This window comes from Lutra lutra, chromosome 2 (assembly GCF_902655055.1).
Source record: "Lutra lutra chromosome 2, mLutLut1.2, whole genome shotgun sequence".
Lineage (NCBI taxonomy): Eukaryota > Metazoa > Chordata > Mammalia > Carnivora > Mustelidae > Lutra > Lutra lutra.
In genome coordinates this window covers 206,481,127-206,508,610 of record NC_062279.1, presented here as the reverse complement: position 1 = coordinate 206,508,610, position 27,484 = coordinate 206,481,127, and the positions used below count along the sequence as shown (strand labels likewise).

The window sequence follows — 27,484 nt, the reverse complement described above, 5'->3', positions numbered from 1 at the left end:
AGTCACTAATTACAAAGAATATGCCATCCATTTGGGATTTATTGCATTTAAAGAAAGCAGATTATTAAAACAGTAGGTATGATAAATACAGTAAGAAAATAATTTTAAATTTCAAACAAAACAAAGTGAATGAGGGACAGAATTCAGTCAATAATAAGCAATGTAAAGGCAATAAAGTAGTAAAATCAGTTAGTGCTTAATTAGATGTAGAAAGAAAAAAAAATCAACTGATTCTATCTCATAAACAGTTTCCCAGCTAGATTTGAGGACTGAAGTTACTTTAGAAATATAATAAACATGTAAATCAGGTTTATTAAAAGTTAAAGTTATTTGCTTAGTGGTACATAAAAGGCTTCAGAAAATTCAAGTTTAACAAAAAATGGAAGTGTAATCAAAGAAAGTGCACTTAAAGCTGTTTGCCAGCAATTTAAAAAGTAGCTTCCTATTACTATACTACTTACTATTAGATGACCTTTCAATCACAAAAAGAGAGTAGTAATAAAAACAATTTTCAAAAGTAGCACAATTTTTAAATAAAAATAACCCCAAATGACAACCCATTGCATTTTCATCTACCTCATTCTTTGAGTGGCTTTTGTAAAACCTCCCTAGGAGTGAATGTTCTTTTAGTAATGATTGTGGTTGCAATTCCATTTAAAATTAAAAATTCACATTAACTCCACAGTAGAGAGATGTGACATTTGCATGCATGTGTGTGTTTATATAGTTTCCTCAATATATAAACACCCTGGTGCATAAAAGTTTTCAAACATAATTTTTATTCTCACAGTAGATATGTCATCTCATTGTCACAGTAGATCTGTCAGCTCAGTATCAGACCTAACAATGATGAGTGAATTTGCTAAAAGGAAGAAAAAGTTTACTGCACATTCTACACATATTAAAAAAATGTACCAAACTCCTCAGAATAAGTGATACTAATACATGTGTGTACCTTCTAGCAATGCTTATATGAAGTACCAAAACTTGAACTAAGCAGAAAATGGCTCTGCCTGATGAACATCAGAGCAGAAGAGGGGTTCCACCTGACTCTTCTCCACTAGCCGCAGGAAGACAACAATCTATCACTGTTAAAATAATAAACGGCTGGGATCAGAAGGTGTATCTGTCTACAATTCCAAATAAGGAATATATATCATAACTGCGCCCAAATACACATGCAGGGAGGGCGTGGGTCTTCTGAATTTCCCAATCGATACTTCTGAATAAATAGTTAACTTTTCATCCGGCCTAAAACCCTTCTTCCTCTACCTAATACATACACCAAGCAACTTCCATGTCTCAGCAGATACATTCTTCAGTGCCATAAAAGCTGATCTTTTAAACACAGTTGTGCTGAAGTGACATTTAAAAAGTTAACTGAATGGTCCACTTTTAAACAACGATTATTCAAAATCAATAAGCATTATTAAAGCTGTTAGGACAGAAATAACTTTGGCCTCAGATTTTTGCTAGTTTCATAATTTACTTCCCTTAGTGATGTTCAAGTATTACAGGTTGTTAGGACTACGTACAAAAGCACAGAGAACACCTGATTAATAACAGGAAAAATAATTTCAACTTTCCTTCCTTAAACGAGAATTGGGCCATCCCATAACAGTATCAAACGTTTACTGAAACCTGCGTCCCAAGTATGGGTTAGGCTCTTTGCCGTGCCTTGGGAGCTCCAGTCTGCCAACTCGCATAAGGGAATCACCTGGGCATTGCTTGAGTGGCCTATATCCTAACAGTAGTGGGAGGAGATAATGAAAAATGGAAAGCAACCCAAATCCTATAGTCCTTGGAAAATGCCTTTACATCAGCACACAGGAATCTCCCCATTTCTATCTAGTTAGGTCACCTGTTGAATCCTAATAGTTCCTCTGAGCTACAATCTCAAGAGAGGAAAGTCACTGGGCTGTGATACAAGAAACACAAGGACGGGAATATTTTAAACCATGTCAAAACTGCTTCCTTAGAATCCATCCAACTTTGTAAGCCCGAAGTGTCTACATCAGTGTCTAAATCACTTACAATTGTTCAGTGTATTGAAAAGCAAGTGTAAGCAAGGCCTTGGTATCAGACACAATCTAAGTATTTCATGTTTACATCCCAAGGAGACCATTAATTCATCTACTACCTCTTTTAAATTAAGAAACTCATGAGGTCTAGCAGAGACCAAGGCCGAGGACTAAAATAGTCAACATACTGTGTACACATCAACCAACAAATTTTCATTAAAAAAAAAAAAAAATCTGTTTGATACAAACCTACTATATATAGTTCATGAATTTACTAAATGAAAGAAAAGTATCACTTGAGTCTACCTTGTAAAGTTTTGAAAAATATCGACTTGAGCATTTGCATTAGCAGTATTAATCAACCTGAGAATCGGGGAGGGGGGGGCGGGGGGGAAGGTGCAAACATAATATTTGCCTTTGGCACAAGGACAAGTAATTGGTGCAGTCAGGGCTCTAAAAATACGATTCTTAAGCAGTAACACAATGCTTGGTCTGCCTCTGCTACACTGTGATTCACATATTGCTTCCCTATTTGTCCACAAATTTATATCTGATTTCAAACATCAAAGAAAAAAACAATAAACATGAATATATAGTTTAGTCACATATACTTTGCTTCTTTCCAAGTTTAGAACTGAAAACAGGCAAACAGCTCATCCCATTTGGGGCACTATAAAATTAAAGAGATTCTAATAAGATTACTCATAAAATAGACTTTAATTGGGTTCAAAGAAAGTTCGTCTAAGGTATAGCAAACAATAAGAGTGCCAGTTAATTAGTTTCCACCACTTTTTGTAAATAGCTTTAACAGTTCTAGAAACTTCTAAATGTTGATAGGGAAGAACAGTTAATTATAACTTAAAATAACCAGAGACACAGGAAGCACAGATACTGGATTCACATTAATTCATATAGTAATTTCTATCTTATTAAACAATTTCTATAAAATCTCAAGTTTCTAATTAGGATTTGGGGTGTTAAAAAAAAAAAAAAAAAGGCAATTTGGTAGCTGGGTTCTCTTGTCACCGGAGACGGACGCGTCAGCCCGGAGAAGTGAGAGGCTCGCTCCTCGCCGGCGGACCCCGTGGAGCCGCCCGAGGGTCCGCTGGGTCGGGGCAGAGGTACTTGCGGCAGGACGCGGGGTCCTGCCCGTAAGGCTTCGTGGGTTCCACTGGTCCGCGCGCTGCAGGAACACACTCCCCGCCCGAACCTAGCCGGGGAGCTGCTGCTCGTGACTCGGGGACATCCCGGGAAGGTGGTACTTTAGTAAAGTCCGTTACTCGATGCAACACGATTTTATGTTGTAAACGGCTCAAAAACTCAGGGTTTCGGCTACATGTGTTTGTCCTGGAGCACAGTTCCCCTACAACCCTGTCCTCACTCCCCGTTTTCCCAACGATCTGCTTTATTCCGGGCACGACGGCAACACTGGGAGCAAGAAGCCATTCGGGAACCAGAGTGTCCCTGACGTTCCCGGTCTCTCTCCTGGACCCCGTGCGCGTCCCGTGTCCCCCGGTCTTGTCGGGGACGCCCGCGGGGTGCTCCATCCTAATGGCACTTGTCTTGGAAAATGCGACCGTCCGAGGCGCCTCAGTCCGTCGCTCTGGCACCTCCGCTCCCCGCAGACCGGAGCTCAGCGCTTCTCCAGGAGAACCAGGGTCTACACCGCGTGCGGCGGGGAGACACTGAAAGCTCCGCGAGCGCGGCTGGTGCTCGGACCGACGCGCTCGGTCTTCACGGCCGGATCGTGCCAGGAGCCCGGAGCGCGCACACCCAGGGACGCGCCGCTCGGAGGCGAGGGACTGTCCAGGCCGGCCCCGGGGCGACATGGCTGCAGAGGTGGCCCGCGCCGTCCCTGCATGCCGGGCGCCCCTGCCCTGCGCGGAGCCTTCCTCTCTCCATTTGGTTGATCGAAAACGGCCTGTTCCGACGGGCTGGGGACGAGTGGCACACGGACAGACGCGTTTTCTCGCGGATTCACACAACTACTCACGCTCTGGCGACGGGCGTCCGGGCCGCTACTGCTTGGAGGGGAACGGCGCGGCCCCGAACGGGTCCAGCTCGGCCGGCGCGCCCCGCAGCACCAGCTCGGTGAAGGGCACCGCGCCGAAGTCGTCCGTCCGCAGCGCCTCGGGGCTGTGCAGCGCGCCGGGCCGCGAGCTCGCCCTGGGCCGCCCGGGCAGGACGGGGCCGTGGTCGGCCCGCGGGTCGCTCAGGCCCGGGTGCGGCGGGTGGTGCGGGGGGAGCCAGGGCAGCTCGGGCGGACGGAAGGGCTTGGCGCCGAAGGGGTCCAGCAGGCTGTCCTCGGGCTGCAGGCCGCCGCCCCGGTCCCTGCCATCGGGCATGGCCACGCTGATGTTCTCCTTGGAGTCCGAGATGGTCAGGAACTCGTTGCTGCTCTGGGAGTCGCGGCGGCCCGCCCTGCGGGGCCGGCGCACGCGCTCGGGGGTGCGGAAGGCGGGCTTGGCGGGCTTCCTGGCGGCGGCGGCCGCGCCGTGGTGCCGCTTGCCGTTGGCCCTGGCCGCGTCGGGCTTGGGGCGCCGCTGGCGGGACGACAGCTTCTGCAGGCCGCGCGTCTTGGCCCGGGGCGGCGGGGCCCCCGCGAGCTCCTCGAACGGCACGAGCCCGAACAGGTCCTCGCGGCCGCCGCTGCCGCCCACGGGCGCGGGGACCGGCTGGAAGGGCGTCGCGCCGAACGCGTCCACGCTCCGCGGGCGGCCGGGGCCGTCCTCCTCGCCCCCCCGGCGGCCGAACGGCGCCTTCGTGAACACGTCGGGCTCCTCGGGCTCGGGGCGCGCGGCGGGGCCGGCGTCCTGCGGGCGCGGCTCCTCGCGCGGGCCCTGGCGCGGCTGCCCGGCGCGCACCGCGAGGAAGGGGACGGCGCCGAACACGTCCACCTCCGGCCTCGCGGCGTCCGCGGCCCCGTCCGGGGGCGACGGGCCGCGGCCGACGAGTGCGGCTCCGCGGCCGCCCCGCACCTCGGCGCGCTCGTCGTCAGAGTCGGAGCTGCGCTTCTCGTCGTCGTCCTCGTCCGAGTCCATGAGCAGAGGCCGGTGACCCAGGTTCTCCGGCTCCGTGTCATCGTCGTTAAAATCGCCTTGTTCGCCCTGGAGGACCTCTTCGTCCTCCTGCTCGTCCTCCTCGCTGCTCTTAGGAGAAGGCGGGTCCGACTCAAAGTCGCTGTCGGACTCCTCGGTCCGCCGCTGCACCTGACCCCGCACCGACGGGCTCTCTGCGCTTTTCTTCCCAGCCCGCTGGTCCTCAGCCACCGGACTTGCTCGTCTGTTGCTGGTCGGGTCCGCGGGGCCGTCTTCTCCACCCACGGATGAACGGTCCGTTTTCTTCTCCGGGGAACCTGCAGGTTCAAAGAACAATTACTACGGCATCCCAGCACCTCGGGACCCATCTGCTCCAAACCGAATGCGAGGACACAAGGCATGACAAGTCCCTCCTTCCCGCTCACCTACAGAAAACGATAGTTACTCTTCCGCCACTGGGCTTAGGGAAAGCACTTGTGCTGGACTAGGCGGTCAGGTCCTCTAGGGCAGACACTTTTACTTGCCTCTGTACCCTACACACCACCTACTCGCCAAGGCCCTCCTTGACGGCTGGCTTTGACTGATGGTACCCAGAAGGGGCCTCTGAATATAGCACAGGCAGATTCTCTTCTCCCACCTTCAAAGTAAGATTATTCAGCGAATCGCCCCTCCTCAGAATCCCACATTTACCAAACCCCCTTCTGCTTATATCTCAAGACCGTTACAAAGTTTTCCCAGAGAGATCAACAAGCACGAAGAGCTTGTCTGCTCAGTCGTATTTCACTGTAATTTTTTAAAATCAGCCTCTGGTCATCTTAAGACTTAGGCTAACATGAGCGCATCCCCATAATCTGATCAAAGACAAGGACCAGATACTGAACCGAGACCATACCAAGGACATCTACCTTCTCTACATGCCACATCTTCCTTTAACTATCATATCTTCACTACTAAACATTCCACTAAAAGCATGCTACCTTTAAAAAAAAAAAAACTTACCTACCAATATGTTCTCTGTACGATGCATAATAAAACTGCATCAAATATAGTGCCTTACGATTTCACTGTATGGCATATAATAAAGACTGTATTAGTGACATGAAGATATCCTGCCACCCCAAGACACTGATATACCGAATTGATTTTCCTAGGGATCAGTTTTAACTGATCCAACCATATGTCCAATCACCCCTTCCCTTCCTTTGACTAAGATCAGGTACTTTCAGAATAATTAGCTAGGGTTGGAGGTAGTCTGTAGTCATGAAAGCCAATCAACTTCTGAGGGAAGGACCATTTACTTCCCTGTTATTAATGTGGTCCCTGTGGCATAGGACACTCCGAGTTCTTACCTTCTCTTTAGGAGTCAGTACTACTGTCTTCCCACCTCCCTGACTATTCTTCTGGATCACCCACACAGAGACTTCTCTTTCACTAATATCTCCAAAGGCATGGATGATCCCCCGGGTTCAATCCTTGGATCTCTCCTTCTGTATGTCCTCCTGGTTTTAAATATTTACATGCTAACCATCACGACTCGATCTCTCTACTACTGACCATGAATACTTATCTTACTCATCTAATACTTATGAATATGTATCCTACTATTACTCCATACTCAGTAATTTCAAGAGAGCGTCTTTCCTCTTAAAATGTGCTCCTCACCAGTTCCTACTAAATTAGTAAATGACACGTCTAACTAGTTCTGCAAATCAACAGAAGTCTGGAAATCATCTTCCTTCCTCAAAGAGTTAGTGTTTTTAAACTCTTGAATCTGTTCCCTCCAGTACCGCATCCCTCAAACTGCTCCTCTATCCTGCCACCAGAATGACTTTTCTGGAACACTAATTATGTGGCTACAGCCTAAACCCATTCAGTGGCTCTCTAAAGCCCTAACCCTTAGCCCAGCACAGGGTGCCCTTCTATAGATCCTGTCCTCCCACATCTATAGCCTCAGACCCTGATGTCTTCCACGAGTATATAGCTCTACCCGAGTTCTCCTGCTACCCAACCTCTTTACGTTTGCTATCAGAGACTGAGGAACCCAACAGATCTGGGTTTCAAGCGGCAAGCTGCTGTTTGAACATCTTCCTACCAGTGTCATACCGCCCCTTGCAGGAACGTCCTTCCAGCACTCCCACTCCCAGCTGACTTGCCTAGGGGACCCGGCTGTGTTTCAAGACCCAGCCGATGCCAGGGCCCTGCAAAGACTTCCCTAGAAAAATACCCATATTGGGGGCTCCCGATGAACTCAGAACCAGCCTCAATGGCAGTGTATCATGATTACTGTCTGCTTGTCTGTTTTCCCTCCTCGATTATGGGCTCCCAGACATGGTCCTATTTGTCATCCACCTCACTTAGCACAAATCAGCACTTGTCGAATGAACAGGAGTGACTACTCTGAACTCAGAGCGACGGGCGCACCCAGTACACTCGGAACACAAGAAAGTCACATTCAAAAATGAACTCTTTACATTTGCAGATTTTTTTCAGCTCAAGATTCACTCACTGCATGTTTTTAGGTTTAATTTTAAAAAAAAAATGTTGGTTACACTGAGAATGTTGGTTACCCCAGTCTCTGCCTTCAGGGGTGTACCGTCGAGGGTGGGAGCCAGGGCAAGCACAGAGACAGAGTCCAAGCTCGCTCTGCAGTAACGGGGCAGTGGCGCGGGTCATGGCGGGGGCAGGGGTCCAGGCGCCTACTCTGGAAAGTCAGCAAAGGCTTCCCTGAGAGAGGATGGTTGACACCGAGCAGTGACAAGGAGCCAGCCATGCAAAGGACAGGCAGCAAGCGGCCCCGAGGAGGAGCCAGGGCGTGCGCGACGGCGACTGCAAGCAAGCTGACGACAGGCCAGCGGTGGCGCACGGTGGGAGGGGGCAGGTCACAGAAGATACCACGGAAGATGGGGCAGGAAACGGAGGGCCCGAGCCCGGCCCGTGAAGGTGCCTTTCCGGCCCCGAGGAGGAGTCTGGAATTTGTTCTCAATTCAGTGCGGAGCGGAAAGCTCTTAAAATGCGTGTCCTGCCCAGCCCGGGATTCGGCAGCGAGCGCAGCGCCGGCCGGGAAACGAGGCCGGAGAGAAGCGCCAAGATCGCGGAAGAGGAAACGGTAGAAATTAGAGCCGCCGACGCTGGGGGCCTGCACGGTGGCGGCAGGCCAAGCGGGCGTGAAGGACGCGACCGCGGGGCGGCACGCGGGGCGGCACCCGGGGCGGGCGGCGCCGCGGACGCGGAGGAGTAAGGAGCACGAGGGACAGCAGAGATGGTCAAGAACCTGGCTTTGGACGCCAGGCGCGGGTTACCCGGGAGGCACTGAAGTGCGAGCAGGTGCTGGAGACCAGAGACGCGGGCGTCCCCCAGGGGGAGGGCGCGCAGAGCGACGAGCCTGGAGGACGTCACTGAGGCGGCGAGGCCGCAGCACTGAGCCCCGCTGCAGCACAGCCGCGCAGCAGAAGAGCCACCTGCGAAGTCGCAGAGCAGCACCGCAACGCGGCGGGCCAGGGCCCGGGCAGCCGGGAGAGGGGCGCCCCGGGCAGCGGAGGGCAGGAGCCAGGGGAGGCAGAAAGGTGCCGCCCACCGAGGACAGACAGTGGCCACTGGCTCTGCTCAGCCCGTGCGGCTGGTGGGCAGCCGGGACGTGAGCAACAGGGCTGAGGAGGGGCAAGGAGACAGCGAGAACCACCGTCAGGTCCGGCTTCGATGTCATCCGCGTCCATTATTCATCTACCGCTTCCGTGAAACCAGCCCGGAGCTAAGTGCTGTCTCTTTACTAATGTATGACAGGCTTATCTGAAATCCTAACAGATTAAAACCCAATCAGATGCAGATTCTCGAGTTTGACTTCTCCTCCATACAGCCTACTTTTACTTATTAAAAACAAAGATTACTTTTAGATTAGCTCTAGAATTTTCGTGAATTTTTCTCCAAAAGAAAAAAAAAAGTGTAATGGCAAAGACTAAGAATGATCCCTCACTGTGGGCAGTTCCATAAGATAGAGTTTTACTACTTCAAGCTCCTCACCCACCCAGCGAGCCACCGTGCGTAGACGCCTCCAGGAACATTCCAGAATGTTTTCCAACCTGCATCCACAGAACATGTTTCTTCCTCCAAGAACCAAACAGCTCTGTGGTCTCAGGTACCTGAGTTTCTAAAACGCTGCGTTTAATATGCCTCTACCCGGAAAATGCGCACTGAAGGTGCTGCCCAAGCCCTACCCAAAAGAATCTGCTTAATCTTGTGAAACCCAGGACTTCCCAAATTTGCTTCACTATAAACATTTTTATGTACAAGGAGCACCTCTTAACTTTATAAACGATTTTGCAAAGTACTCTCTGAAAAAATACTATTTCTACAACTTTTTCCTTTTTTGAAGACTGTATTTATTTGAGAGAGGAAGAGCACAGAGGGAGAGTGAAAGGGAGAAGCAGACTTCCTGCTAGGCAGAGAGCCCAAGGGGTGGGGGGGGTCTCGATCCCGGACCCTGAGATCATGACCTGAGCCAGAGGCAGATGCCCAACCAACTGAACCACCCAGGCGTCCCTGTTTCTACAATTTCTTGGGGAAATTCCATTTCTAGGGCATAGAGATCTTCTGGAATATTTAACATAGGACTCAGTCCTTCAGTTGACTTTCTCTTTGTTATTCTAGTTTAATCCCAGTCTTCTAAATTAACTGTTTCCTTTACCCAGCTGGCCACTAGTGCTTTTTCCAAGACACATACGTCCTTTCCTACTCATTCTGTCCACACTGTCAGTTTCTCCAAGTTGTTTTAATATAGACATAGATTTCTTTAAGTTAAGTGCTATAGTTTTTCTTTTTGTTTTTTTGTTTGTTTGTTTTTAGAGAGAGAGAGAGAGCTCTGGCGGGGTGGGAGAGGTGGGACGGGGGTTAAAGAGAAGGAGAATCTTAAGCGGGCTGCCTGCTCGGCACTGTGCCCAAAGCGGGCTCGGTGTCACATCACAGATCATGACTGAGCTGAAATCGATCAGGTGCTTAACCAACTGAGCCACGCAGGCACCGCCAGTTCCATTTTTTAAATTTTCAGCGTGAATAAAAACTTGTGGGGGTTTTTCATTCCCCACTTTTAACACATGCTCACAAAGGCTCCCCACTTTTAACACATTTTAACATTATTAATCGGCAGGAACATGATAAAGCATTGTATGTGCAACATTTTAAGATTTAACGTTTACCTCTAGGTTGTCTCTCGTTTTTCAGCATTTTAAATAGAACCGTGATCATACACTTTTTCCTCGAGGGGAAAAAGGCATAAGAAAACTCTCCTTTTGGAATATCAACTTCACTTTATGGATTTACTGTAATTCCCTCATTCTACATATTATACATAATTAATACACAGCTAATGAACTTTAATCCAGTAACAATCTCTGACAAGATCGTAGCTAATACTCTGTGCCCTCAAGCATAATATCAGGAAATATATAAATTATCATGATATGAAGGAATAATATGACAATTCCAGGTTCTACTCACAAGACTGTTACAAAGGAAGGACTTAGAAGATAGCCCAACACACAATCACTCCAGAGCACACGACCGGCATCGGCTCCACAACAAGGCCGAACTCAATCACTTCATCCCCCAAATTCCGCCCTTCCAGGGTCTTGTCTGGACCCCGTGGTCAACAGTGAGTATAAGTGCAGGGGGAAAGGGGTGCAATTTTTTCTTTCTTTCTTTTTTAAAGATTTTATTAATTTGAGAGACAGTGAGCACACAAGCTAGTGGAAAGGCAGGAGAGGAAGAAGCAGACTCTCCACTGAGCAGGGAGCCCAACGTGGGGCTCCATCCCAGGACCCCAGGATCAGGACCTGAGCCGAAGGCAGACACTTAACCGACTGAGCCCCAGACACCACAGACACGAGTGCAGCTCTATGTGGCTAATCCAAGAGGCGTTCAGGTCCACCTTAGAAACGGCCAGAAAACGAGTGCCTGGGTCGGTCAGTCAGAAGAACACGTGACTTGATATCAGGGTGGTGAGTTCAAGCCTGACACTGGGTGTAGAGATTACATAAAACATATATATTTTTTTAAATGGCCAGGAAAAAGTAGGCACACAAATGTATATCCACATACAAGGGTGCATACTGGATCCTGGAAACTGTCTCTGATTTTTAAACAGCTGTAGGGGGCGCCTGGGTGGCTCAGTGGGTTAAAGCCTCTCCTCAGTGGGGAGCCTGCTTCCTCCTCTCTCTGCCTGCCTCTCTGCCTACTTGTGATCTCTCTGTCAAATTAAAAAAAAAAAAAAAAAAAAAAAGCTTTAAACAGCTGTAGTCGGGGACACAGTATAAGAAATTGAAGAGACTGCTTTCAAAAACCCAAGAACAGACGCACACAATGATCTATGCCATCTTTGTGGTTTCAGATTACAACCCTGAAAAAAGTATGGGCAATGGGGGAAATTTTCTGTTGGTTATAGAAAAACGGGTTTTGTTTCTTTTATTGTCTCCCCTTTATACAACTAAGACAAGCAAGGGTATTTATCCGAATTCCTTTCTTCTCCCACATTTTCACAAGAGAATGAGGAGCAGCTACGAACTTTAACTTTTCCGACAGCATACTAAGAGCAATTTAAATGTTAAGCACCATTACAACAATATAATTGTTGTAATTGTAATTTACATTGTTACACTACAACACTGTAAATGCATGCGGTCCTCCCTCTCCAGGACCTCCTGCTGAGGGAAAGTTAAATTCCAGGCTGTGTGTTACAGCAATCCTAGAGAAGCTCTACTTTCTGTAGGAAAAGTGATCTACTGAAGCATCCCGTCTTCACTGTGAAACTACAGTAGAACTGAGGAAGAAATGGGAAATTTACAAAATTTGAGGTTATTTCATATATTCTAAGGCTTTTAGTCCTATTCCATAGGCACGGAAGACTGTCAAAGTACGTACTACGGTTATAAAGTTGGTTATCCACTGTACAATGTATAGTACTTTAAAATGTGGCTTCACAGTTAAATGCCATCAACTCTTACATTCTATTTCTTTGCCTAAACATAGTCCTGTAATTGGGGAAAAAAAAAAAAAAAAAGAATTCAGATATTCCTACTGTTTGCTCCTGGGGCCAGACTGCTTCTTCTAGTTATTAGAGTAAATATTACACATGTGATTTACTATGAAATTTAAATCAGGATTATTTCACTACTTAATTTCCCCAAAGTACAGCCTAAATATGTTTCCTTATAATTCAATATATCTTAAATCCTAATAATCCCTACATTTACTGAGAACTGTATTATTAACATTAAAAAAATGGCTGTTTTTCAAGTGGGTGGAAGGGAAGCTGTATTTAGAATAAGCACTAGAAAGATATATTTAAAGAATAAAAAATGTCTAGAATGTGCCCAGAAAGATACCTCAGTTATCTTTCTCTATGAATCGGTTTTGATAAAACACTGTACATTCTCATACACTGACTAACTTCTCTTTTTGGCTCTGGTAGGGCGCTCTTCTTTTCTCAAACTAAATACGTTAGAAGACCTGGGTGGCGTCTAGTTACAATATTATTTCTGCTCTGTGCCTTGGAACTACAAACTACAAAATTTCAGCTTTTTGAGTAATGCTTATCTTTTGAGGTTGGCTGATTTCTGCAAACAGCCAAAATCCAATCAGAACAAAATCCTGAAAATAAAGGGAGTGACTAAGACAATGTAGATTTGGATAAATTATTCAATAAAGGGTTATAAAAGTCTTTAATTATCTTGTGCAGCACGTAGATGGTCCCTCAGGAAAATTCCAAGTAATGTGTTGGGGGGAAAAAGTTACAACAGGGGCACCTGGGTGGCTCAGTCGGTTAAGTGTCTGCCTTCGGCTCAGGTCATGATCTCAGGGTCCTGGGGCTGGGATGGAGCCCCGTGTCAGGCCCCCTGCTCAGCGGGAAGCCTGCTTCTCCCACTGCCTCTGCCCCTTCCCCTGGCTTGTGTGCTCTCTTCTTCTCAAATAAATAAAATCTTAAAAAAAGTTACAACAATGTGAAATCACTAAAATGTCAAGAGAACTAGTATACTTAAACACATAGATCCTGCTGATTAAAGTTATTTCACTGGCTTAATATAAGTCATATACAGAACTGCAAGGTAATAGTTCAGAACTAGCTAGAGCAATGGTTCAGTTATTCAGTACTGCAAGTAAAACGCATTTACTACATATCTAAATGCCACATAAACCATCTGATAACTGTTTATATAAAAACACATAGCATCCTTCCCTTCCTTTATCTGCAGAAGATACTGAATGGAAGTGTCCTATGATGGCCTGGATTCGTGCACTGTCTAGCGTCTCACTTCCCCCATCTGTAGAGTAGGGAGGGCAACAGCATTTGCCTCTGAAAGTTTTAGCAAGGATTAAAGCGAGAACATATGTGAGGGGCTTCCCACACTGCTGGCGGGTACTCAGGGAAGGGCTGTGTCCATACTGCTGGTGTAACACGCCATCATTTCATGATTATTTATGGAGTATCCGCCACATGCTTCCAACGACACTGAGAAACGAATCAGAGAGGACAGGAACAGATACTGCCAAGCACACAAAGGCAGTGCCAAGGGCCTTTCAGACATTCTCTCTTAACTCCCCACCATGAGGCTCCCACAACCACGTGAGGGTGAAAAGGCTTTGAAAAGACTGTTATGATCTTTTCACCTTTCTTGACTACATCTTCAAAAATGTCCCCCTTGCTCTACGTCAGATCACTGTCATGCCCTCCTGCCACTTCGAAAATACGCACTATTACTCTCCAGCTCTCTGCCTGGCTTTCCCTTTTCTCTCCGTTTCTTCCTGTCGGTGACCTTAATCCTATTTCATAGCTGCAACTATATTTGAAAGCAAAAAACAAGAAGGGATTTTTAGAGATGTAGTCTTTTTATACACGAGGCATATGAAGCTAGGAAAAAGTTGACTAACATCCAAGCTTAAGGCCATACACATCAAAGTCGGAGTGACTTCTCTGCTGACACTAGTGTAAAACGCTCACCTGTAAATCCTACAATTAAACTACCAGTAGAATATCATCACCAGCAAATACTCAACACAGCTCATTGTCAACCCTACAAAATGCAACCATAGTCCTGTTCTGAACTTCTTTCGATTTCCTTTACAAAGCTGTGTCTGGGGGGAAAAAAAGCCCCATATTGTTTCCACTTCAGCAAATAGTGTTTTGTTCAACTGTACAACACGTATCTTGTGCTGAGGGTTTTAGAGTCTGTAGGCCTGAGGTCTAGAACTACTATAAGGCATCATCACCAAAGGAACCAATACTCAACTTTACAAAATCCACAGAAGATAAACATCCAAAAAAGCCTCCATTTCCTCATCTATAAAATAAAGGCAATAATGGAACTTACCTGATAGAGATGAACATTAAATAATATTCACTTTACTTAGTAAAATCTCATTAAATATTAGGGTATGTGTGTGTACAAAGAGAGAGATTATATTCGGTTACTAAAGTAATGAGCTTACTTCTCAAGGTACTGTATGGCACACAAAGGTGAATAAACCATTTCCTGACTTCGGGACGCTTACCGTTCACTTTAGCAGCAGTGAAACTCACCTGCTCTTCCTGATCCCAGTGATCTGGGAAGTGACTAACCCGGGAAAAACAACTGGGAGGTTCTGAAGAACAAGCGTAACTCACCAAATGAATTTATGAACATGAATCTGCCAAATAATATCAGAACATAAGTTCATCCATTTCATGCTTGAGTTTTCATAAAAGGAAATTTCTAGATGTTAAAATTTCAAAAATACCATAGTCTTGCCCAGCCCCAGAGAGGATTCCAAACTCAAAAGTTAAATTTCTAAGGTCAGTTTTCATATTTTCATATATTTATTACAGTATTCTTCTATAGTCTTTGGGAAGAAGAGTGAAATCCTAGTTAATGCCACATTATTTTAAGTGAATATTGCAAATAATGTATTCTTCAATCATATAAATTAACCTTCATAAACTGTATCAGAAAATTCAAAATATTTAGAAAATGTCAAAAAATGTGGGGAGGGGGCATAGTTTGCATCATACTCTTCTAAACAGGCTTCCATCTTTTAGACAATAGCTCTTTCAGTTATAAAACAAGTGGTACATTTTTAATCATGTAAGAAGCTTCCAGCTTCAAGGAAATTTTATTTTGATGTTCTTTTCTTGCTATCAGATTATAGAGGATGAATGGCTGGAAAGTGCTCTTGTAATTACATGCCTTCTGTTGTCTCATCATTTAGGGTACAAGGGAGGGGCTGCGGGACTTGAAAGCCCACTCTGAAGGACAGCCTGCCGTCATTTCCCAGCAACGCGCCATGCCAGGACCGAGCATCAGTGGATTAGGAGGCTTTATCCAAATCTGCACTGTTTCTCCAAAGACAGGCCAAGTGACAAGGCCTGAGTATAAAAAGAGAATCATGCTAGTTGTGAACAGTATTTTCAGCCAAATTAAAAATGCTACAAAACTGACATTTTTATTATGTAGATTTTTATTTAAAACAGGCCACTCAACATCTTTATTTTGCTACTATTTACAGAAGAGAGTTTAGAAGCAGACAGAGCTGGATTCCTACTTATAAACTTAAACTATCTGAACTTAACCAAGTCACTGACGCTCTCTGAGCCTCAGTTTTGACTGTATGTATAAAACAGAGCTTAATAAATGGTAACCATTATCGCCGACACCCTGGAATAGCAAAATTCTTGATCTTCAAGAATTACTAGAATCTAAAAATATAAGCAATACATTCATCATCACTTATAAAATGACACAGCATTTGAACTGACGATCCTGCGACAGTCTACGTCCCAATAAATACTCACTCTACACAATGTGGCCTTTCCTAACCTTACACTCAATTTAGCCTCCTGTTAGGTAACGAGAACCATGAAGTGGATCTGGGATTTGGAAGAGTAAGTACCAAACCTAATTAAAAATGAAATGCAGGGGCGCCTGGGTGGCTCAGTGGGTTAAGCCGCTGCCTTCGGCTCAGGTCATGATCCCAGGTCCTGGGTTCGAGCCCCGCATCGGGCTTTTTGCTCGGCGGGGAGCCTGCTTCCTCCTCTCTCTCTGCCTGCCTCTCTGCCTACTTGTGATTTCTGTCAAATAAATAAATAAAATCTTTAAAAAAAAAAATGAAATGCAATATATGAAATCTGAAACTTCAATAACTTAATACAGCCTGTCAACAAAATTCTTCAAATATTCTACGTTTCAGAAGTTGTGTTTATTAATCAAGCAGTTCTCACTTCAATTCCCGTGTTGGTATACAAACTAACTGTAAAACGATGCCTGCGGGAGAAGGGAGAGTGTGTGGGTTTGATGGAGAATGAATCCCATGCTTTTAATACAGTTGTATGTGTGTACTGGTAGTTAATGCTTTAATACGAATAGGAATGGCACTATCCAAACAGTTCTTGGTAGTGAAAACCTTCAAAAACAGATTGTACAAGTTATTTAAAGGTACCAGTAGTTAAGAGGATCCTAGCTCATTATTACTGGAATTTTGAAGTTCTACTAGCTAGACAGCAGCTACAACTTATTTAACACAAAGATTTTATAATTTAGTAAAGAGTAAACATATTATGTAATAACACTACCAACAGTCACGATAGCAACAACACTGAGAATGTTGTGCTTTGTGTAACACTCTCCTCTTTGATTCTTTCAATAATCTCATCAAGTAGCTAATATGATCTCCAGTTTAAGATAAAGAGACCCTCCAAGAAACTTAGGCAACTTCTATCACACGGCTAATCTGTGACAGAACCAAGATTTATATCCAGGACTTAATAATTCCAAAGTTGTTTTGGAATTACAATATTATAATCATGATATACCACTCCACTAACAGTTTAGTGACCTGACATAAAAGGTAAATATAATTCCATGATAATTAAAATATCATCTTAGGGAATATGATATTACCCTTACGTACAGCACCAAACATATTCTTGATATAATTATTTCATTTCTGCATAAATGGATATGTACAAAATTTAATTTGGCCCATAAAGAAATGTTTAAAAACAAGAACAGGAAAAGCTAGGTTTGAACAATTTAAGATGCAATCTATCAAAACGTTATCTCCACCTAAGTTTCCAAAAAGCCTGAAAAAGTGGTAGCATAACCTAACACACCAAACAAATCAGAAAGATGCGTCTGTGTGAACAAATCAAGGTAGTCAGCTGACTGTACCAGCAGCTCTGGAGTACACGCAGCTGTTACAGAAATGGGGGGAAAAGGTATTCTGGAAGAGGCTATGGGACCTAGGGTAGGGACATAGAGACTATTCCCACTAATTGAAGCCTTTTTCTTTTTTTAAGCTGCAATGCAATGAAGCAATACCTCAAAAATTCACAGGGAAAATTACATCCAGTGTAGAATTATTTATGCAAATAATCAAGTGTCAGTTAGGAAAAAAGATATTTTCAGGCGGAAAAGCTTAAAACTTTTCCTCCCACGCACAGTTTCTCAAGAAACTAGTAGAGGGTTGCTTTGCTAACAAACCAAGGGAAGAAAGGAGATCCCACCCGCCCTGGGTGGGAGGAGGTGTAGAGTAAGAGTAAGATAGCAGAGTAAGTATGATGTATTAAATACCAGAAGTGAAAAATCATCTCTACGGAATCTGAACAGGGATGGGGGCATGGAGGCAGCAGGCAGATAAGTGAGTTTCTTCATTATAAACGTTGTTAAATCTAACTTTTTGAAGTACATAAGTATTTTGATTAATAAAATTAAGTTTAAAAACTAATTTTGTAAACTTATGATAGACTGAAAAGCAAAACTAAATCCATCATACCTTCAAAGTTAAGATTAAAAGTTCTCACAGAAATTTTGTCTTTCAAAATAAAAAGAGCACAATTCCTAACAAAACCAGTGTAAGGAACACTAGATTTAGGACAATGGAACTTCCTTTTTTTTTTTTTTTTTTTTTATTTGACAGAGGGAGAGATCACAAGCAGGCAGAGAGACAGGCAGAGAGAGAGGGGAGGAAGCAGACTCCCTGCGGAGCAGAGAGCCTGATGCGGGGCTCGATCCCAGGACCCTGGGATCACGACCTGAGCCGAAGGCAGAGGCTTTAACCCACTGAGCCACCCAGGCACCCCAAGTTCCTCTTAAACATACTTTCCCAATGGAGTTAAAACTTGCTGAATTCTTACAGCACTCTGCTTCATGACTAAATTTACTTTATTCTCAAGTAGCATTCTCCATCTGGTTGACCTAAAATACAATTATATCCAGTAACTGTCAACCCTCAGATTGAAGTAAGATGGTTTATCACATACACCTATCATTCTGCATTCTGTGTACACACACACACACACACTCTCTCTCTCTCTCTCTCTCTCTCTCTCTCTCTTAGTCCTACGCATCTCCAAACGCTCACAATGTTAGGTGGAGTGTATTTTCACTGAACAGAATTCATTTTTCTTTTTCCAGTTTCTTCCTAAATCTTACAGAAGACAATACTTGTTCCAGTAGATTCGACTATTTTATTATGAGGAAAACGAATGACCCCAAATAGTTTATTCTTACTGAAAAATTATACATAACAAAGTGTATTGAAGCTTGATAATGAATAGTTCAGTCAGTGGAAATCTGTTATTTTTAGTTTTAACTTAATTACGTACTTTAGATCTGGTGAATACAAATTAACAGTGATTAGCCAAGTGACTACCCTTCCTTCTCTTTCTAGATGAACATCTCACCTGTGACCATTCCATCCTTTATTCCATTCTGTGAGCTCAATTCTTCATAACCAAACCATTCCAAAGCTCAGATGACACAAAATCTAACAAGGTTCTTTTGGAGGGGTACATTTAGGGTAAAGATCATTTCCTTGGGTGCCTGGGTGGCTCAGAGGGTTAAGCCTCTGCCTTCAGCTCAGGTCATGGTCTCAGGGTCCTGGGGTCGAGCCCCACATCGGGCTCTCTGCTCAGCAGGGAGCCTGCTTCTCCCCCCTCTCTCTGCCTGCCTCTCTGCCTACTTGTGATCTCTCTGTGTCAAATAAATAAATAAAACAAATAAATAAAATCTTAAAAAAAAAGATCATTTTTTTAGGTTACTTTCTTAACACTTAGGAGTATGAATTTTTAGGAATAGTCAGAATTTTTTCATACACCCAAAAACTGTTATGAGATACTTACTGGGTTGGCCACTGAATAGGATTCAAAGACAGACAATGCACGTTTTCCACCCTTGATAAGTTTAAAATATAACAGAGAAATTAAATGCCCACAGTGAAAAGAAAAACTAACGGGGACAGCAATCAAGCTAAAATCTGTGAGCCTATTTCTAACTATAACAATCTTAGGCCAACCCCAAAACAAAAGTACCTAAGGAAAGAGCCACTCATTGAGGCTTACTCTAGGCCCTGATTCCAGTTTTCATTTCTCCAGGGTTCTTTCAGAAACTTCTAAACAGGGAAGTTGCAGAGATACGTGCAAACCTGAAAAGGATTATACAACTCCTTCCAGGGCCTAAAAAAGAGCCAGCAGTAAAGAAACCATTTTCAACCACAAACAGATCAATACCTACATTCCTTTTTTTTTAAAGATTTTATTTATTTATTTGACAGACAGAGATCAAAAGTAGGCAGAGAGGCAGGCAGAGAGAGAGAGGAAGAAGCAGGCTCCCCGCTGAGCAGAGAGCCCGATATGGGGCTGGATCCCAAGACCCTGGGATCATGACCTGAGCCGAAGGCAGAAGCTTAACTCACTGAGCCACCCAGGTGCCCCCAATACCTACATTCTTGAGAGCTTCTAATGACCGTTTTGAGATATTATACTTCGTTTGAAAAAAGAAATAGCATTAGCACTGGGAGTGTGAGGGAGTACATGTGTGCAGATTAAGTAGAAACAGTAAATTGTCTTCCCCACTCAATGAATGTTGTCATGCCATTCATTAAAAATAATTTGAAAGAAGCAAGCAAAAAATGACAACAAAATGGACTGTTTTCAATAAATGGCAAAGAGTAAAACATGGAACAGGAAAATATGTAGAAACTCCTAATTACTTTTGTGCATATCCTGAATAACCAAATCTAAATACTGAAAAGCTACTAACACTGCCTCGATGTATTCATCAGAAATCCTGAACACCTATATCTTATTAAACTTATATTTATAAGTTTTTCTTTTGTTTATAAGGTGTGTCTTTTTTTGTTTTCTCACTTGGGTGCATTTTTAAATGACAACAATGATGTTATTACATATACATAATGTGCCTGAGTGAGAAATATTAGGAAAAGAATGCTAGAACCCTCTGTCAACTCCTTATCTCTTCTAATATATCTCCTTTTTCTATGATCAAAGTCATTTTTTTCCATTAGGAACACACACACACACACACACACACACACACACACACCACACATTTACAACAAAGCAGAACCCTATTCCAGCCTAGTATCTTTGACGGTGCCAACTGGGGGATTACTTAGAAAATATTACTATGGACATTTTTTAATGGTAACAACATTTAAATTCTAAATTGAAATCAAAGCAAAAAAAAAGAAACTGAAGTTCACAACTGAACGAAGAGCAACCTGATACAAAATCACGAATACTTTTTAAATACAACTACAAAAGAGAACGTATAAACTAGGAAAATACAGGATTTTTAAGCAAAAGCTGAGCATAAAAAGATCTTTAAATATATTTTAAATATAGAAAAGGAGATATTCATGCATGAATTTGTTTCACTGGTACCCAACAATAGAGAGAAAAAGAGAGTTACGGCTCTCCTGTGTACGTCAGCATTTTCCTATGTTGGCTAAAGACACACCTGAATCGCCCAGTGGAAAGGAAGACTGTGAGGAAGACCAGCAGCAAAGGTAAGAATCAGTTTCTGTTCTCTGCACCTAACACCGAATCTTTACTTTGGCCTTATATTAATAAGGGTTTTTTGTTGTTATTTTTATTATTGTTGTTCTCGCGTATATTTTTAAGGATGATGATGTTGCATATGTAACTTGCCTGAGTGAGAAATGAAAGGAAGAGAACCAAAAGGATCTTCCGGAGGACGGGTATGTGGAGCGGAAAGTGGGTCTACATTCTTATCTGGGGGTGCTCTCTCCTCGAGCCTGTCTGCAAAAATAAGATGAAACAAAAAAATAAAATAAAATAAAAACGGTCTTCAAATTAAAAAACAAAGTGGTAACAGTATAAATAAAATTAAACAAAGCAACAGCCTTTTTGAAAAATATCAGAGTCAGAATTCGTTTTTACAAGGATGAGGGGTAGCCCTGAGTTAACAGATACTTGCTTCTACAAAGGCAAGTGTCACAACATCCTCTCAGCGCCAGATTTCACAAACACCATTAACCCAATAAGTAACTTAGTCTGCTTTATCTAAATCCCCAGTTTTCTTCAACTTGTAACATTCTGGACCTGAACTTAAAGCCAGCTTACTAAACAGAGGCATTATTTGGCAGATTTTCTCCCAAAAATACTCCGGGAAAAAAGACTGCAAATGGTCATTTGTTCATAAAACGGGCAAATCTTATTTCTCAACAGCAATAAAAAGTAACTATTACACTGATGTTCATTTCGCATATTAAATCATTCACATACACATACACATACACACAGAGACTATGAAAAGCCTAATGGTAGAGTTTATACTTCATCCCGCGGATAGCGGAGACCCAGCGTGTGCCAGGCACTGTTCTAAGCAATGGGGCGGCAACATGGAACACAACAGAGAGTCCTGCCTTCTTGGAGTTTATATGCTGGCGTGGAGAAACCAACAGAAAGCAGTGAGCATAATGAGACGTATATACAGTATGTTACAAATCAAGCTACAGAGAAAACTGCAGTCCCGGGGAAAGGAAGTAAGGGAGTGGGCACAAGTCACAGTAATAAACAGAGATTCTGACTGGGACCAGGTGAGAAAAGACGTCAAGGAAGCAGCAAAAGGACACCTCGGGGAGAGCACAGCGGACAAAGGAAGGGCTGGGGCAAAGGCTCTCGAACTCAAGCAGAAGCCGTCCTGCCGCGTGTGACGACAGCGGCTGCCCCTACTTCCTGCAGTCCGGATTAGCTTTCCTTGCTCTGACACCGCGTATCACAGGCACTCGATCGGCTGGGAACTCCCCGATCTCCGTGAGCTGTCTCTCTAGCGTCTGATTCTTAGCAGTCCAACATACACTATTAGGAACACATTCTGCTGTTTTCAGGAATTTTAAGTACTCCTAGGACTACACCCTCAATGTTTAAGAAACTCTATGGGTCAATTACGCTGGTTTCGTTTGAGTTTTAAGACATTGAGGGTAGGCAGAAAAAATCCAAATACAATTAGAATTCCCTAAAAATGACCTGTAACTTCAGAATGAAGCAAAAGCCCCAGGTGAAAGCAGAATCCCTCAGGACGGTGCTTCCAAACTGAAGGTGCATTCCAGTGAACTGTGCATTTGTTAAAATGCAGACTCTGGCTGGACAGTTCTGGAAGGATCTGAGCTTCACTTCGTAAGCTCCCAGGTGATGTGATACTGCTGGGTCAGGGACACAATCTTGAGAAGGCGAGGCCCTGGTGTCTATAATATCCTCAAGACACTGCGATGGACAATTCTTTAAATACCTTTATGACAACGGACACATTTATCAGCTTTTATGGCTAAAACTAATATCCACATGAAACGTAATATCCACATGAAACTTTGGGTTATCTGAAATTTTACTTAAAAAAGTTCCATCGGTCATATAATAAGTGATAAATATTTTGTTAAGGCAACATATCTGACAACTGATTTATGCACAAACAGAAGCTGCAAGACTTAAGAGCTGCTTTTCAAATCCAACACTGTAAAGGGCAACAATGACAATTCTGGTGTGGACAGAGTGAGGACAAAGGAAAGACGAAGTAGGACAGGACAAACAGAAGAGACTATCTCAGAGTGATAGCCACAGCATATCAATATCCAAGATCCCTCGTTCTTGAAAATCAAGAGAGTATGTGTGGGCACTCAGGTCTAAATTAGGACCAAACTTCCTTTCTAAACCATCTGCAGCATAATGGCTAGGATTCCCGTATGAAACTCAGTAACTCAGTTACCTGTGGGCGCTACACCACAAACCTAATGCATTAGATTTATCTGAGCAGGACTTTGGAAATCTACACTTTAATATACTCCCCAGAATCAGAAAAAAACAGCACTGTACCAACGGTTTCCAGCATATAAAAATGCAGTTACCACTAAGGTTCTTTGAATCCTCATGCATTGGTAGATTATCTCTATCAATTTATGGTTTCAATTCACATAAATGTAGAATAGCACCGTGTAGTTAGAATAAGAGTACAAACATTACCATGTGGGGATAAACTAACATTTTTTATATAGTGAGTCCCATAATTTTAAAATATGGAGACACTGTTCTATGCAAAGTTCATTCCCCCAATTATTTCAAAACGGGAGTCAGAATAAACTCGCTATAAAATGAATCACATTCTCACTGTGTCACAAAACAGAGAATCAATTTATCCAAGGCGGACTTTTGTTAAACCATCTAGATTTCTAGAGTTCACAGAATAATCTGGGTCCCAGGGCACAAAATACAAAATAAATACATATATTAATTTTTTAAATTATTAATTACCTATAATTAAAAACTAATGAAATGGTATAAGAGCTACTTTTCAAATACACAGTCACTCTTAAAATGAATTTAAGTTCCATTTTCAAATCACTGGTTTACATTAGAGCAAAACCAGAGCTTGATTTGTCCAATATTGAGAGACTTACCTCCTCCCCCTTCCCAAAAGAACTGTGTTGGTAAATAAAGACAATATCTTTTCAGGAATTTTAATTGATACAGATGGCAAAAAATAAAGGATTTAAAAATCCTAGAATCAAATTATATTCCACAATATCATCAGAAAATTAAAATATTCTAATAAGTTAATTCCGTAGCTTATTTGGATAATGGCTTGGGTAGCCAAAAAGGCTAATGAATAAATTTGTAAGTATAGTCTTCATCTGATACTTTTGAAACTATTCTATTTGAAAAGTTCTGTTATTCTGCATGAAAGGAACAGCAATATACCTGAATTAGCTTAAAATGGTGAGAGTTAATGCTGTACAACAAACTAATACAGATGTTTACATCTATTTCTTTCCGTGGCTTCATAGAAAAAAACAACACATTCAGTAGAATTTGCAAAGCAGCCACAGTCTTTAGGTTCTTCTATTCTTCCTTTCAGTTGTCGTGATGCAGTTTGAAAAAGAAACAATCGTCACTAACAAAAAATAATATTCCATTAAGTATTACTTTTAATTAGCATGCAGAGCTACACAACTATTTGAACAAAGGCAAGTTAAAAAGTTTCCCAAAGCAAATACCTGTACTCTAGTGTTTAATGTATTAAATTTTATCACAGTTAGATATCTAAAGTTTACATACTAATCTGGAAGTTTTGATATGAAAGACAAAGAAAAATACAAGTTTTTAAACTTTAAAAATGTCATTGAGATCAACTTATATTATATTGATTTAATATTTTGACTTTAAGTAGAACAGGTGAAAAATTCTGAACCATAAATAATATTCAGTTACACTGAAAGCAAAAGCAAGAATCTGGTTTATTTTATATGTTAAACCCCTTTGCTAACTGGTGTATGGATGGAATCAACAACTGCTTTCTTAAAGATCACTGAAAAACCATTTTTTGTTAACAATTACTAATATTTTGGAATTCTGGTATGTCAAGATATATTATGATTTTTAAATCACCTTTTGGATAACACAAACATGTAAAATATTTCCTAGACACAATATCCTTTTTCATTTTAATAAATAATATTTCCCGTCTTAAAAATAAAAACTCAAATGGCAATGTACTCTTCTGAACAATCATTACATGGGCAATGCCTATATTTTTAAGGACCATACATAAAGGTATTGTTTCTCACTGGAGAGCATTTCAGAAACCAAATATATATTATTTCAGAAAAGACTATGGAAAATTGTTGATAAAATCTGTGCTGAGATAAAAGGTAAATTTGCTATTCCAAATGTATTCCAAATAATTTACTTATTTAGGAAAAGTTTTTAAGGACAAAAGAACAACCAGTAATGACCAAAGTTCATTTCCATTACACCGTCAGTCTTCCGCCGAGACTCTTAAGGTTCCGAAAGACCTTTTTTCATGCCGCAGGTAATTTAGCCCCTATCAAGTGGATCGAATACCAGATGCCTTATTGCTTGTGAATGGAAGAGCTGCTAAAGATGACTGAACATAGGACAGTTAAGTTACACTTTGGAAAGAAATCTTTCTAAACTACACTCTATATATTAATGATTTCTTTATAAACTTTCGTAAAGACATTTCACCTTTTATGAGCACCATTATTACGACTATCGGTTATGAAGAAGAAGGCAGATACTTTCCATCGTCTTTCTTGCTGTCATATGTCACTTCTGCTGTTGATGTCATCCACCCACAAAGACCCTTCTAATGTGGTTTTCTAATTGCCAGCTGAGAAACCTGATAGTTTAGACACAATTTTTAAATGTCAGTTAAAGGGCAATAACCTTGAGTTGGAGCCTAAAGATTTACACAGAAGACGAGGAACAGGGAAGTGACATTTATGGAGTACCCACATTCCTTCAAGACATTATTTCCTTTAGTTTTCCTGATCATCTTATGAGATAGGCATCACTATACCCAGCTCGTAAGTGAGGAAGTGAGACAGCAGTTAAGAGACTTACTGAGATTACAACCTAGGTAAGTGGCATTGCCAAGGTTGAGAATTCTGGTGCTAGATGCCAATTTAAGCACATCAGCCTTGTGACAGGGAAATGATTTCAATAGCTCATCTAGACACTTGCCCAAATGGCTGAGTTGCTCCAAGTCTGACCTTCAGAGAAGTTCTTCTCCTGAACTTTCACCTGGAACTTAGTATCTTTCCGTAATTAGCAGGCAATGAAATCTAAATTCTTTGGCACACACATGTGCGCACAGATACACACAAAAATGACACGTTATCTGACCTTGAAGTCTGAAAGCAAATAGCTGGTTAAGAGTTTCACAGGCTAAACCCAATTTTTATGAAGTTATGTATACATGAATATTTTATTCTTCCCTATAAGAAGTAAATAAAACTTGCTTACTGTTACAAATTCTACGGAGCTGAGAATGACATATTTTTATTTATAAGGTACAAAATAAAATGAATATTTTACCCATTCCATAACTGATGGGAAGAAGAAAAAAGAGAGGAAAGAAAAAGGACGAGTTTTACCCAAATAGTAGGAAACTGCTTTAGCAAACCCTCAGTTACTATCCTGGAACACATTAAAATGAATATTTCAATTTTTACCTTTTGCTTTCAAAATAACCCTATAAATTATATTGATTTGGTTAACCCATATATCACCCTGCCGTCCCCCCAAAAGAAAGAGATACTTTATTTCCTTTTTTAGAACTGAGCTTTTCGGACTACTCAACATAAAGGTCTACTAAAAATGCCAAACAAAAAAGTCATGGTTTAAAAAAAACTTTCTTTAATAAAAAGATGGAAGTTTGGTTTTACCAAAGTTGACAAACCTTTATTAAAGGTTCAAAACTCATGTTTATATATGCATTAATCATCAACTTAATTTTTCATAGTCATATAACCAATATGTAAAATACAAACCGAAATCTCAAACAACTATTCTTACATGAATTAAGGGCATTTATAAACTTTACATAAAATATATATCATTTGGGAACAAAGCGACTCATCTAATAATTGTTCTCATAAAGCCAGCTGCCTGGAAGAGAAGAGAAGCTCAGAACTATGATGACAGCCATTAGGACCTTCTTTACACATGCGACACAGGAAAACACACTTGGATACGCGTGCACATGCACGCCCGCACGCACACACATGTACAAGCCTCTGAAACCTGAAAATTATCTACAGACTCCAGAAGTGAGTTTTTGCAACCTCCTCAAAACATTCCACACTTCCCTTTTCCGAAAAAGGGCTTTTCTAAAATACGTGCGGTAAGGCTTGACATATATAGTAGGTAGTTTAAAAAAAGGCAAAGATGCCAAGTAAAAACATTGAGATATCTGATTCAAAGTGGAAAATCATTTATTTAACTTTTGCCATATCAGGACAACAAAGCAGCCCTTTTATGTCGGCACTCAGTAAAAGGGCGTTACGAAACATTAACATAATGTAGTAGCCCATGTTTTCTTCCAGGCACTTTCAAAGGACATCTCAGACCCACAGTGTCTTCTACCGCATGTGCAAGAAAAGAGAGCTGCAAAATGATTGGTAGGCAAGATTCGGATATCTCCCTTTTCATTTAAGTATCAATTTTCCATGTTTCAGAGATAATCTGAATTAACATTCAAAGATATGCAGTATTTAAGTGCTAGGAATCAGCATGTTACTAGCAATCCTGGGTTTAATAACTACTACCAAGCAACTGATTTCAAA

At 42.3% G+C, this 27,484-nt stretch overlaps 2 protein-coding genes across 5 annotated transcripts in view; both read right to left on the bottom strand.

Moving 5' to 3' along the window:
• Positions 1-9: 9 nt before the first annotated feature.
• Positions 10-3,850, bottom strand: LOC125093899 (uncharacterized). The gene is made up of 2 exons (XM_047719642.1): positions 3,437-3,850; positions 10-3,406 (listed from the first exon to the last, which is right to left on the bottom strand). Exons 1-2 carry the CDS (start codon positions 3,848-3,850, stop codon positions 3,062-3,064), a joined length of 759 nt encoding a protein of 252 aa, XP_047575598.1. The 3' UTR covers positions 10-3,061.
• Positions 10-27,484, bottom strand: part of BMP2K (BMP2 inducible kinase) — a 126,409-nt gene continuing 98,934 nt past the window's right edge. For 2 of the 4 annotated variants that reach the window (XM_047719637.1, XM_047719634.1), the window contains 3 exons: positions 21,030-21,140; positions 4,868-5,376; positions 10-4,829 (listed from right to left, as the gene is read on the bottom strand). In XM_047719637.1, the coding sequence (XP_047575593.1) occupies positions 4,011-4,829; positions 4,868-5,376; positions 21,030-21,140 (1,439 nt within the window). In that variant the 3' untranslated portion in view covers positions 10-4,010. Of the gene's footprint in view, positions 5,377-21,029; positions 21,141-27,484 lie in introns of all 4 variants that reach the window. The other 2 variants (XM_047719636.1, XM_047719633.1) reach the window with 2 other exon arrangements.

Bases quoted from the DNA above. Each gene is read 5' to 3' on its own strand.
- LOC125093899 (XM_047719642.1), bottom strand. From the start codon at position 3,850: ATGTCGCCCCGGGGCCGGCCTGGACAGTCCCTCGCCTCCGAGCGGCGC. The intron at 3,407-3,436 runs CCCGGAATAAAG...GTTGGGAAAACG, and splicing joins CTCCCAGTGTTGCCGTCGTG to GGGAGTGAGGACAGGGTTGT.